The sequence below is a fragment of the Macaca fascicularis genome, chromosome 5, assembly GCF_037993035.2.
Source record: "Macaca fascicularis isolate 582-1 chromosome 5, T2T-MFA8v1.1".
Taxonomy (NCBI): Eukaryota; Metazoa; Chordata; class Mammalia; order Primates; family Cercopithecidae; genus Macaca; species Macaca fascicularis.
Genome location: NC_088379.1, coordinates 79,177,693 through 79,191,466, shown reverse-complemented (window position 1 = coordinate 79,191,466; position 13,774 = coordinate 79,177,693). Strand labels below are relative to the sequence as shown.

General features: G+C 38.5%; 1 protein-coding gene across 13 annotated transcripts in view; it reads left to right on the top strand.

Moving 5' to 3' along the window:
• The window catches only part of KIT (KIT proto-oncogene, receptor tyrosine kinase), a 90,107-nt gene that overhangs the window by 56,347 nt on the left and 19,986 nt on the right, over nt 1-13,774 (top strand). For all 13 annotated transcript variants that reach the window (XM_074040958.1, XM_074040957.1, XM_074040955.1 and 10 more), the window contains exon 8: nt 10,118-10,232. In XM_074040958.1, the coding sequence (XP_073897059.1) occupies nt 10,118-10,232 (115 nt within the window). The remainder of the gene's footprint in view (nt 1-10,117; nt 10,233-13,774) is intronic.

Below are 13,774 nucleotides of genomic sequence, written 5' to 3'. Positions count from 1 at the left end.
CAGTTTTAAACTTAGGATAGTTGTGGCCTTTTTGGCATCATGTTAGCTGAGCCAGTTACATATGTGGGTGTACTGTATGGTTTATTTTGTGAATAAGCTCAGCCTCAAGGACAAAAGGGATTGTGCTCTGCAAAAATCAGAATTGATAAAAATCAGAATAATGAATGCATAGTGTTAGTGCCGAAATTCAGCCTACTTTTACTCTGTGACACTAATGCATAATTGCTTAATAGATTCATCTGCAAGAAATGCTAGTGAAATCCTTGATTTGGCCTGGTTAAATGTTTGGCGGTTAAAAAATCTATTTGTTTTGAAAATTCCACATGAAAATTTCAGTATATTGAATGTGGGGAAGGGGCATGTTTTAATTGCTTATATGGTAGACTTTAAAAAAATATTGTGCTCTGACAATTTATGTTAAGAAAACCAGTATATAACAACTTGTTAAGCTTAAATGTTCTAATACTGTTTCTAACCTCTCTAATCAAGCCATGATTTACATGGACATGTTGAACTGACTCAGTGACATTTAAGGTGGTTTATAATGGCCAAGAGCTATAACATGGTTGCCATTTTTGAGAACTTCTAGTGGAAACTGATAGGAATTTTCATTAAAAAACAAAGCAAAACCAAAAATTAGTGATTATATCTGCATTGAATTTGCATTACTCTAATTACTTTTGGAATTGCTTATCCAAGATGTGTATAGAAATCAAGTTCTTAGATCTGAAATGTTTGATATCCTTCAGTGAAAATGGTGATTTGTTTTTCTTGGAAGTGAAAATCAGGAAAAAAGTAGAGTTTTGAAACCTTACCTCAAAGTGCTTTCTTAATAGGCATTACCCTTTCCAAAATTATTGGAAATATTAGAAAAAATGACATTGCCAAGATGCTATGGGTAGCTTATGCTACTTATTTAGGAACTGATGGCCTCTTTGGTTATATTAAATGTCACACAATGAGGTTTTTTGCCAGATCCAGGACAAATAAAAGGCCAAATATGCACTTTAATCCTAATATAGCCATTTGGCCTGTTTTCCCACTCCATCTCGTATTTCTTGAATAAATAACAAACTTTATAGTGGACTGAAAGGATAATCAGTAAAGTAAATATTTTGTAGGTTTATTTTGGCTTTAATTTTAAATACCCATGTGAATCCCGAAGTAATTTACATAATTGTAGAAATAAATTATGATTGATATGATAAGCCAGTTGTTTTTCAAACCTTTGGAATGATTTTAAGAAGATCCTGTAACCTCAAAGTGGATAGTTCAAAACATGATTTGGTAGCATTTCCAGGGCGGTATTATGCATTTAAAATATGTGGTAAATGGTATTTAGGGATCATAAGTAGATCTCTTTCCCATCTTAAAGGCTTATCCTTTAATGACGATTTCAGCCAGGGCAGTGGGAGTACTGTGATCCTCACGTGGTAGTGACGGGGAGGCAGACATTGAGAACTGAAGGGCTCCCTTTGATCATTAGCCTTACATAGGATGCATTTAACGTTGAGCTAGATTGAAACCCAAATGGCTGCTGAAGTGCACCAAATTAACTCAGAAGTCACCAATTTCACTGAATTTATGGAAGGGTATTAACAGGGAGTTGAGAAACAATTTAAGGAAATGTTAAATAATGTATTATTTCTAAATCACTGCATCATATAATTAACATCCTATCTGTTGTTAGCAATTATTTATAGGTCATACAGTATACCAAAATCAGCCAAAGCAATAAATCACCCAGAATAAGGCCTCTTGATGAGAAAGATCTCCCCTTTGACCATGTTTGCAAAGTCTGGGCTGCCTTTTAGTGTTTTCGGATATAGTTAAATCCAGTTATGGATGGCTGAACCAATTCTAGTGAGAAACTCCTGCAGATAAAGCACATAGCCAACTAGCTTTTGGCCAGCCTACCAGAAGTGATCACAGGTAGACTACTGTCAGTGCATTTGTATTGCTGTTAAAAAACAAAACAAAACAAAACAAAAACCCGAGGCTGGGTGATTTATAAAGAGAAGAGGTTTATTTGGCTCAGAGTTCTGCAGGCTGTAAGAAACATCTGCTTCTGGTGAGGGCTTCAGGAAGCTTCCACTCGTGGTGGAAGGGGAAGGGGAGCAGGCATCACATGGCGAGAGAGCGAGAGAGGAGAAGAAGGGTGCCAGGTTGTTTTTAAAACTCAGATCTCGAGGGAACTAATAGTGCGATAAGTCACTCATTCCCTCTAGGACAGCACCAAGCTAATCATGAAAGAAAGATCTGTCCCCATGACACAGACACCACCCATCAGGCCCCACCTCCAGTATTCAGGATCAGTTTTTAAACATGAGATTTGAAGGAGACAAATATTCAAACTGTATCATAGACCTGGGAAGCCAGCCATATAGATGACTTCACCTGTTTGCCAGCTCTCCGGGTCACCCACCTGACTGGAATCTCCAAGTACCCTTATCCAGAGTAAAATAATAATGGCAGTCTTGCCTGCAAGGACTGCTCAGATTTGGTCCTTAAGGCCACTGTGCTGTTCAGGAAGATCCTCACAAAAAAGAGCGAAGTTACTAGAACTTCAACTTTTTTGGAAGATGGAAATGTCTTCCCACCACTTAACCTATTAGCTTTTTATTTCCATTTTTTAAAAAAATGGTAGGACCTTTCAAAAACATGTGTGTCCAAACCATACTTGTGTTAGAGGCCACAAATTTGAAGACTTGATGTTGATTTTTGCTTGAAAGTCTTTGCTTTTCAGTGTTTTCCCCCATTAGGTGGATTCTGTTAGAGTGACTTCCTCTTATATTAAATAATTAGAATTTTTAAACATTAAATAAAGTGCTGAATAGGACTCCTTTCTGATTTATTTACTTGCTTTTGAGAGTTTGCTCTAAGGCTGCAACAGTAACTGGAACATAGCTTGGTTTGTGTGAACATTTGTATACTGCATATGTTTTTAAATTAAAACAATTTTTTCTTATTACAAAAGCATTATGTGAAGGGTAGAACAATTAGAAAATGTAAATAAGTAAAAATAAAAATCATTTTAAGTTTATTTTTACTTTTTATGTTTCTTTACTTTTTATGGATTACCATTACTAATATTGTTTATTATATATTCCTCCAGACCATTTTTTTAATAAAAATGAGATCATATTGCTTTATAACCTAGATTTTTGGCGCTGCACAACAAAAGCATTGTGAATGTCTTTCTATAACATCATTTTGGCATCTCAGTGTATGGATCTTTTATAATTTCTCTAGCCCATGCGTGATGCAATTTTGAGACATCCGGGAGTGAGGTGGGACTTTGAAATGATGTGACTGAATTTTAAAAGAAACCCGTCAGATGATTATTTAAAGTTTATAATTATCTTGTTTAATCTCTAATGAGTGACCTTGCTTAAGTGGCTAGAAGTTAATAAGGTTATCATCTGTCGTTATTTTTCATGCTCTGTGTCTTCAATATATGATATGGTAGATATACTGTGCTATCTTTCAGGATAGTTTTAAATTAAGGAATAATTTTCAGATCTTCTTAGTGTGGTAACTAATCTATGTAAAAATCATTGCTTGTCTTTTCACATTAATCTTTTTATAGATAATGTGTGTTCATTTGAGATATCTGACAGTGTTTGAACTCTGTTTTTATTTCCTCTTCCTGAACTTGAAATGAGATTTTGTTCTCAAATTGCTTGGGAATTATGAATGTTGTTTTTGATGTGACACTCTAATATCTCTTTCTCCTTATAAAGAGGATCTCTGTGGAGGCAAGAATTGTTATAGATGTTTAAATTGGAAAAAAAAAAAGATATAATGGCAACCTACTTTTAAAGTAGAACTTGATTCTCTTCTGTTCTGAAAAAATGTAGCAGATGTAGCTCTGAACTAAGCTAAACATCTTCCCCTCCTCAAAGGTTGGTGTCATTACTGTTCCTCCCTATCTCATAAGAAAGTTGGTCTGGTGGATGTGTTGCTAATTTAGGGGCCCTGATGTAAACACTGAACCTGTAAGAGAACCAGGTAACCTGTCTGGATCCATAGCCCTTGGTTGCCCCCGTTTGTGTGGTTTGGCTATTTTTTTATATTGATGGTGGAAAAGCAAGAGAAACAGGTTTAGGTATGTAGCCATATAAACTGCTGGAATTGACTCTAAACTTGGATACATAGACTTTGCTAAAAGCATTGAGTGGCCCCTTTTATATTGTGGAACTTCCACTTTGTGGAGATTTTCTTTTCAATTGAGCCACTTGTTTTTACATCAGATTAGCTTCCTTCATTTACAGGTGTATGCAAGGTCACCTGTAATGTAGTGAAATTTAAATTAATCCAAGAATAGGGACTTAATGTTTCCATGGGCATTCTGTCAATACTCGTCTTCTCCACTTCTGAATTATGTGGCAAAGTGAATTAGCTACTTTTCCAGAGTAGGAAAAAGGAGACTTTGTCCCATGCCTGCACTGCTCGGCAGCAAGCAGAGTGGAATTGTGATGTGTGTACAGGTCTTCTTCCCCACGGCTGGGTGATACAGCAACAGTGCTCCTGTAAATTGAACAGTGATTCTGGCTGAAGAAATCTCTGTCCAAGTAGTTTCATCATTTTTCAACATAATCTCGCAATTGGGATATCTTTTTGATTGCTGTTTAGAACAGGGGTTGGTAGAACTATAGTCTGCTGGCCAAAATTGGCCTGTAGCTTGTTTTTGTTTTGTTTTGTTTTTTTGCTTTTGAGACAGAGTCTTGCTCTGTCGCCTGAGCTGAAGTACAGTGGCACAATCTTGGCTCACTGCAACCTCCACTTCCCAGGTTCAAGCAGTTCTCCTGCCTCAGCCTCCTGAGTAGCTGGTATTACAGGCACCCGCCACCATGCCTGGCTTATTTTTGTATTTTTAGTAGAGACAAGGTTTCACCATGTTGGCCAGGCTGGTCTTGAACTCCTGACCTCAAGTGATCCTCCTGCCTTGGCCTCCCAAAGTGCTGGGATTACAGGCGTGAGCCACTATACCCAGCCTATAACCTGTTTTTGAATGGCTCACAAACTAAGAAGGTTATTGAATTTATTTTTGAGTAGTTGAAAAAAATCAGGAGATTTCATGAGACATGAGAGTACAACTCAAATGTTAGTGCCCACGAGGAAAGTTTTATTGAAAACAGCCATGCCTATTTGATTATATGTTGTCTATGAGCACATTTGTCCTACAGCTGCAGAGCTGAGTTGCAGGAAAGACCTGATGACCCACAAATCTAAAATAGTCACCTGGAATATTTATCTCACCCCTTTAGAGTAAAACTTTGTTGAGCCCTAGTTGAGAACATCACTTCATTAAGAGAATGATTTTTTCTTTTTAAAATGACAGTCACTGTTAAAGTAAATAGGTACAGGAGATTGTAGTTGAGTTTTATTTTGTTTGTTAAATAAACTTCTGTTAGTGTCCATATGCCAGTTTCTGGATATCTTTAAGAATGTATAAGACACAGTGTATGTCTAAAATATCTATTCTGGGAATTTTTTAAAAAGTGTAATATTCCTTTTATAAGTAAAGTTGAGTTATTTTTATACTCCAATTTTAGCTGACTTAAATTTCTTTATTATAATGGTATTATGGCATAAGTGTAGGTTTTACACAGACCCCAAGACTGGGATAGTGACAAATTCTGGAAAAGCACTGCTTCATTGCCATTAAACACCAGCAAACCTCAAACTTTAAAAACAGAAATTCATTCTTATGATCCCTCTTCATTTAGTCTTTTATTATTTGGATACTTAAGTGTTTGTGTTTTTTGTCCTGCTGATTATAAAATGTGGTCAAATGCTCATTTATAGCGGAAGTTGGTTAAAGTGGCTGGGGTGAGAGAACTCTACTCAAAAAATGCCTCCCTGCATTTAGATGAAGAAAGGAAGACCCCTTCTACCACTGGCTTGTGTATTCCCTTTCAGCCACCAGCCCTCAGCTTTGTTATCTGTATTGTGTTCTTAAAATTCATTTTGTTCTTGCTTTCCACATGGACTGGATGGTGATGAAAAGGAGTATTTTCCAAGATCACAAATCTGTGGGGTAAATCACTGGATGTGTAGGAGTTTTAATTGCAAGAGCAATAAATTCTCAGCAGAGTTACAAGCATCTGAAATCTGCCTACAAGCTGATCGGTGTTGTTGGAGATATCCGAATGACTCAGGTCCACAATGTTTTTAAAGGCAAAAAGGCTATTTTTTTTTTTTTTATCTCCACAGTAAATGCATAACTTATATACCTCTTAGGCTTATCTAAACCTCCAACTTGGGAGGAATTAGGGAATGTGTCATTTGCTATACTGCTTATTGCAGAATATCTAAGAAGCCACAGCTCAGATTTAACCTGGAGAACTGCAGAGTTATGTATCTTTAAAAGCAAGATGTATATTTAATGCCAAACACGGTGCATTGAGGCACTTACAAAATGCAAATGAGCTGAGATTTTCATTTTTAGGAATTAGATTTCTACCTGGCTCATTCTTTATGGATTAAATATTTTCATAATGCAACTTGCCATATACAGCTCATGCCGTACTAGTATGTCTCATCCTTTTCAGAAGGAGGTCTCTTAGCACCAATGTTAGGGAGAGGGTTGGACCGAGGTGAGGCAAGAAAGGCACCTAGAGTGTGAAATGTAAGGAGGTACTCGCACAGGTACCCACTCGTAGGCCTTTTAGGGTTAGTGCCCTTCTTATTTTTATGCTCGGGGTGCTTCTCTTGCCCTACTCTAGTCCTGGCTTTGATAAGGGTTCCTTAAAGGCCCTTTAAAAAAGTACATTGCTGGCTCATATCCTCAGCTTACCAGATCTCTGGAGGTGTGGCCCAGGAATGTGCATTTATCCTCTTCCCTTAGAGAGTCTAAGGCATATTGAAGATTTAGGACCCTGTGAGCTTGGTTGGCCAACCTCAGGCCAACAGGACAAAAGCTGCTCAATTAGCCTTCGGTTATGACCCACCTGGGATAGGAACTTAACAAAACTGCTTAATTAACCGGCACATGGGAACAAGTAGGCCAGCCAGACCACACCGTTGGCAGCCATGGCTGTTGTATAACTGCTACCAGGTGTCACGCTAGAAGGCTTGGATGTTAGAGCACACTTGTAACCAAAGCTAAATGGAATTGATTATGTAATTTTGAGCTGTTCCAATTTTTTAATTAAACAATGTCTTATAGGTTCACTTTCAGCTACCCATTCATTGAAAAATAAAATTAGAAATAAAAGAATAAAATAGAAACTTTTCATAACCCTACTACCCAGAGATAATCATTGTTGACATCATCTTAAAGTGTGCTTTCAGCCCTTCCTCCGCCTATTGAGTTAATATTTAATTCCACTAATTTACCATGTAGTGTTATAAGCATTAGGAAGTATGAGTGTTAAGGGAATATAGGTATGAGTACATCTGTTTGTGAACTTAGCTCCTATTTGAGTCCTATTCAGTTATCTCTACCATCTTAGTGTAGACTGATCCGACTCATCATTCATCTCAGTGTTATAAAGAATTCATGTGGTCAGCCACTAGGATTTCTTATCTCATGGCCCTCTATTGCAAAAATAATAGAAATAGTGCCGTATTTACAAAAGTCACCATTAGGCTGTTCTCACAGTTCTCTTCCTGTGATTCTATAATTGAATGCCTTTGGAATCTTAGAGACTTGTTCCTTTGGGTGGGGTCTTCATCATTCAACAGCTCTTACTGTGCGCCTGCTGTGGGTCACACTGAGCTAGGAGTTACAAGTATACTCAATCCATAAGATGTCATTTCTGCCCTCGAGAACATCGAGTCTGATGGAGGAGGCAGACCAAGATCTTGCATACCAGCATCAGGTGTTCATAAATGCTTTGGGAATAAGGAAAGGAGAGAGACCAACTTGGCATCAGAGAGTTTAGGCTTGCTTAGAAAAGGAGGTGACACTTAAACTGAGTCCGGAGAGACCCACAGTATGGCACCTAGAGTCCCCAGCAAATAGCATTATCCTAAGGGTCTGCTGATTTTTTGTGTTGTGTCCTACTTTTCAGCTTGATCACACAGTTGCCCATGATAATTAAATGAAACTTGCCAGATGGATGCTTTCGCAAGACGATGGCTTGTCTTCTTGCTCTATTTGTGAAAGCTGGCACTGGATCCAAACTCTCAAGGATGCCCCTACCTTGAGATTGTTTTGGAGAGTTTCTCTTTTGTGTATATTAGCCAAATGGCCTGCTCATCAGCAGGGCCAGGTTGAGTGACAGGTGGGTGTGTCATGCATGTGGATACTCTGATCTCTGCCTACTCATTTGCCTCCAGGGAGGTGAGATGCTGAGAGGTTGTTCTACAAAGATGTCATTTATCAGTGTTACCTTCCTTTGGGGAAATAAACTTCCTAAGTTTCTGATCTGTCAATCTTTCCTTCTCACTGCTTTTATTTTCCCTATCAGTTGTAACATAATTGATGTTGAATTCCCTGTGCATTGGGTTAAAATATATACCTTATCAGACTGTTTTAAAAAAGGAATTTTTAGATTATTGAGGAGAATGGAGTGGCAAATACAGTTCATTTCATCATTTCATTTGTAGTGAAATTAATTATCCAAGAAAGGTAGATATTCTGATTATAAAAGAATAACTCAGGAATAATAGTAATAAAAAATTTTCTTTTTGAGATGGAGTCCTACTCTGTCACCCAGGGCTGGAGTGCAGTGGTGGTCATTGCAACCTCTGCCTCCCAGGTTCAAGCCATCCTCCTGCCTCAGCCTACCGAGTAGCTGGGACTACAGGCGCATGCCATCATGCCCAGCTAATTTTTGTGTTTTTAGTAGAGATGCAGTTTCACCGTGTTGCCCAGGCTAGTCTCCAACTCCGGACCTCAGGTAATCCACTGCCTCAGCCTCCCAAAGTGTGCTGAGATTGTAGGCTTGAGCCACCGTGCCCAGCAATAATAATAATAAATAACTGTTTCATTTCTATAAGTCATTCTTAGCTCTCTCTATGTGCCATCTCATTTAATTGTCTCAATATCCCTATGAGACGGGCACAGTTATTATTCCCATTTTACACATAAGGAAACAAAAATTTAGAGAGATGTAGAAACTTACTCAAGTTCAAAGACCTGAGAAATGTAAGAGCTGGTATTCAGATGTGTCCACTATGCATGGGGCTCCCGTAATTCTGTGCTTAGACTTGGCACAATCAGTGCTGTACTCCAAGTACAGGGTGAGCATATCACCATCCCTGCCATCCTGATGCTTCTGTTGAGCTTATTTATTCTCAAAGGGTTAGAATCCTTCAGATGTATTGCTATCGAAACCACCGAGTGCATCTTCCTTTCACTTTGTAAATAACTTCAAAAATTAGAAATTCTTGAGTATCAGCTGGTTATTGTAGTTACATAGAAATACCAAATTAGAGCATTTCTGCTGTTACAGTGAATATATTCAGATATATATATATATATTCAGGTTCATATATACATAAATACATAAATCTTGGGCTGGTTTTCTCTTCTAGTTTTCTGTTCATATTTTGCATTTGAAACAAAGATTTGAAGTAAAGCCCATATTGTATTTTACTCTTTATGTTCTAGCTTCTGTGTAAATAGAGTGATGCAGCTTTTAATCAGCACCACCCTTCCACCCCAGAAAAGGAGACAATTCTTGTAAGAGCAAAGAGTGGGGCTTATCTTTTCCTCTAACAACTCCTAATTTCATCCATTCCAGTTCCCACAATAACTTGAAATTCCTAGGGCAGGTACAGTTGCTTGAAATCCCATTGGCAGGAATCCTTTAAAGTGGATTTTTACCTATACAGCCCTTTGGAGTCCTGGAGTCTTGATTAGAAGCAGTCTTTCAGATCCCCACTCCCTGAAAGCAGAAACTCTGCAGTTGGCCCTGCGACCTCTGCCTCAGCCATCTGCTCTGGCGCTGGGCCACTGTCGCTGGGAAAGCCTTTCTGGGTTGGACCCTGACAGCCGCCTCCTTGTACCTTCCACTCCCTGGTTCAGATTCTGCCCTTTGAACATGCTCCCTCAGCCTCCTCAGCAGCCTCAGGAAGGTTGTAGGGATTAGACAGGGAGTGAAGTGAATGTCGCTGAGGTTTTTCAGCACTCTGACATATGGCCACTTCTGTTTTCCTGCAGCAAAACCAGAAATCCTGACTTACGACAGGCTCGTGAATGGCATGCTCCAATGTGTGGCAGCAGGATTCCCAGAACCCACAATAGATTGGTATTTTTGTCCGGGAACTGAGCAGAGGTGAGATGATTATTTTTGGCACTGTTTATAATGCAGAGAGGAAGGACTGTAGTTCACTTGAATTTCAAATATGTTTTCTGATTTTTTTTTTTTTAAAAAAAAAGCTTTGTTTTGATTATTTTTTTTTTTTTTCTAGCCATGTGGCTTTTTAGAAGGGATAATTGCTGTATTTTTCTTGGTAGACATTAATTTTGTTTGCTGAAAAATGATTACTGAATGACTTCTCTATTTTGGTGGTTATCTTTCTGGATTTATCATGCAATTTCTAGCCTGCAGGTAGATAAAGCAATTTTGCAGGACAGAGTAATTAGATTTCCATTCTATACACAGGAGGTAATGTGTGTGGGAAATGTGACTGTAGTTATCATGAAAAAATTACCTCAGTAGTTAATTGCCAAGTTACCAAAAAGTAATGATCGCACAATTACAACATACATATGGCGTTTGCAAGCGACCGCTTTTAAAAAGGGTTTCTTCTTGATTAGGTGCCCAGCCCCTGAACAGAGAACATCTGGCACTGTGCTGCTTGCCCCTCACCATCCACACTTAAGCCTTAAATTGTCCTTTTGCATTACCTGAAGACGAAAATGGGGTCACTATAGCTGTTTTCATCCATCAATTGCTATTTTATGCTCAGGCTTTAAAAGCCCAGGTTAACGTCACAATTGAATAGTCAGTATGATCGCGGAAATTTTATTTTTCATGGAATAAGCCTCTTTATCACAATAAGTTGGAAGGGGTTACATCAGATTGCTGTTTTCAGCTGGATTTTAGGAGAGTGTTTTCTTTTCTTTTTTTTTTTTTTTTAATTTATTTATTATTATTATACTTTAAGTTGCAGGGTACATGTGCATAACGTGCAGGTTTGTTACATATGTATACTTGTGCCATGTTGGTGTGCTGCACCCATCAACTCATCATTTACATCAGGTATAACTCCCAGTGCAATCCCTCCCCCCTCCCCCCTCCCCGTGATAGGCCCCTGTGTGTGATGTTCCCCTTCCTGAGTCCAAGTGATCTTATTGTTCAGTTCCCACCTATGAGTGAGAACATGTGGTGTTTGGTTTTCTGTTCTTGTGATAGTTTGCTAAGAATGATGGTTTCCAGCTGCATCCATGTCCCTACAAAGGACGCAAACTCATCCTTTTTGATGGCTGCATAGTATTCCATGGTGTATATGTGCCACATTTTCTTAATCCAATCTGTCACTGATGGACATTTGGGTTGATTCCAAGTCTTTGCTATTGTGAATAGTGCTGCAATAAACATACGTGTGTATGTGTCTTTATAGCAGCATAATTTATAATCCTTTGGGTATATACCCAGTAATGGGATGGCTGGGTCATATGGTACATCTAGTTCTAGATCCTTGAGGAATCGCCATACTGTTTTCCATAATGGTTGAACTAGTTTACAATCCCACCAACAGTGTAAAAGTGTCCCTATTTCTCCACATCCTCTCCAGCACCTGTTGTTTCCTGACTTTTTAATGATCGCCATTCTAACTGGTGTGAGATGGTATCTCATTGTGGTTTTGATTTGCATTTCTCTGATGGCCAGTGATGATGAGCATTTTTTCATGTGTCTGTTGGCTGTATGAATGTCTTCTTTTGAGAAATGTCTTTTCATATCCTTTGCCCACTTTTTGATGGGGTTGTTTGTTTTTTTCTTGTAAATTTGTTTGAGTTCTTTGTAGGTTCTGGATATTAGCCCTTTGTCAGATGAGTAGATTGCAAAAATTGTCTCCCATTCTGTAGGTTGCCTGTTCACTCTGATGGTAGTTTCTTTTGCTGTGCAGAAGCTCTTTAATTTAATGAGATGCCATTTGTCAATTTTGGCTTTTGCTGCCGTTGCTTTTGGTGTTTTAGACATGAAGTCTTTGCCCATGCCTATGTCCTGAATGGTACTACCTAGGTTTTCCTCTAGGATTTTTATGGTATTAGGTCTAACATTTAAGTCTCTAATCCATCTTGAATTAATTTTCGTATAAGGAGTAAGGAAAGGATCCAGTTTCAGCTTTCTACTTATGGCTAGCCAATTTTCCCAGCACCATTTATTAAATAGGGAATCCTTTCCCCATTTCTTGTTTCTCTCAGGTTTGTCAAAGATCAGATGGCTGTAGATGTGTGATATTATTTCTGAGGACTCTGTTCTGTTCCATTGGTCTATATCTCTGTTTTGGTACCAGTACCATGCTGTTTTGGTTACTGTAGCCTTGTAGTATAGTTTGAAGTCAGGGAGCGTGATGCCTCCAGCTTTGTTCTTTTGACTTAGGATTGTCTTGGAGATGCGGGCTCTTTTTTGGTTCCATATGAACTTTAAAGCAGTTTTTTCCAATTCTGTGAAGAAACTCATTGGTAGCTTGATGGGGATGGCATTGAATCTATAAATAACCTTGGGCAGTATGGCCATTTTCACGATATTGATTCTTCCTATCCATGAGCATGGTATGTTCTTCCATTTGTTTGTGTCCTCTTTTATTTCACTGAGCAGTGGTTTGTAGTTCTCCTTGAAGAGGTCCTTTACATCCCTTGTAAGTTGGATTCCTAGGTATTTTATTCTCTTTGAAGCAATTGTGAATGGAAGTTCATTCCTGATTTGGCTCTCTGTTTGTCTGTTCCTGGTGTATAAGAATGCTTGTGATTTTTGCACATTAATTTTGTATCCTGAGACTTTGCTGAAGTTGCTTATCAGCTTAAGGAGATTTTGGGCTGAGACAATGGGGTTTTCTAAATATACAATCATGTCATCTGCAAACAGGGACAGTTTGACTTCTTCTTTTCCTAACTGAATACCCTTGATTTCTTTCTCTTGCCTAATTGCCCTAGCCAGAACTTCCAACACTATGTTGAATAGGAGTGGTGAGAGAGGGCATCCCTGTCTTGTGCCAGTTTTCAAAGGGAATTTTTCCAGTTTTTGCCCATTCAGTATGATATTGGCTGTGGGTTTGTCATAAATAGCTCTTATGATTTTGAGGTACGTTCCATCAATACCGAATTTATTGAGCGTTTTTAGCATGAAGGGCTGTTGAATTTTGTCAAAAGCCTTTTCTGTATCTATTGAGATAATCATGTGGTTCTTGTCTTTGGTTCTGTTTATATGCTGGATTATGTTTATTGATTTGCGAATGTTGAACCAGCCTTGCATCCCAGGGATGAAGCCCACTTGATCATGGTGGATAAGCTTTTTGATGTGTTGCTGAATCCGGTTTGCCAGTATTTTATTGAGGATTTTTGCATCGATGTTCATCAGGGATATTGGTCTAAAATTCTCTTTTTTTGTTGTGTCTCTGCCAGGCTTTGGTATCAGGATGATGTTGGCCTCATAAAATGAGTTAGGGAGGATTCCCTCTTTTTCTATTGATTGGAATAGTTTCAGAAGGAATGGTACCAACTCCTCCTTGTACCTCTGGTAGAATTCAGCTGTGAATCCATCTGGTCCTGGACTTTTTTTGGTTGGTAGGCTATTAATTATTGCCTCAATTTCAGAGCCTGCTATTGGTCTATTCAGGGATTCAACTTCTTCCTGGTTTAGTCTTGGAA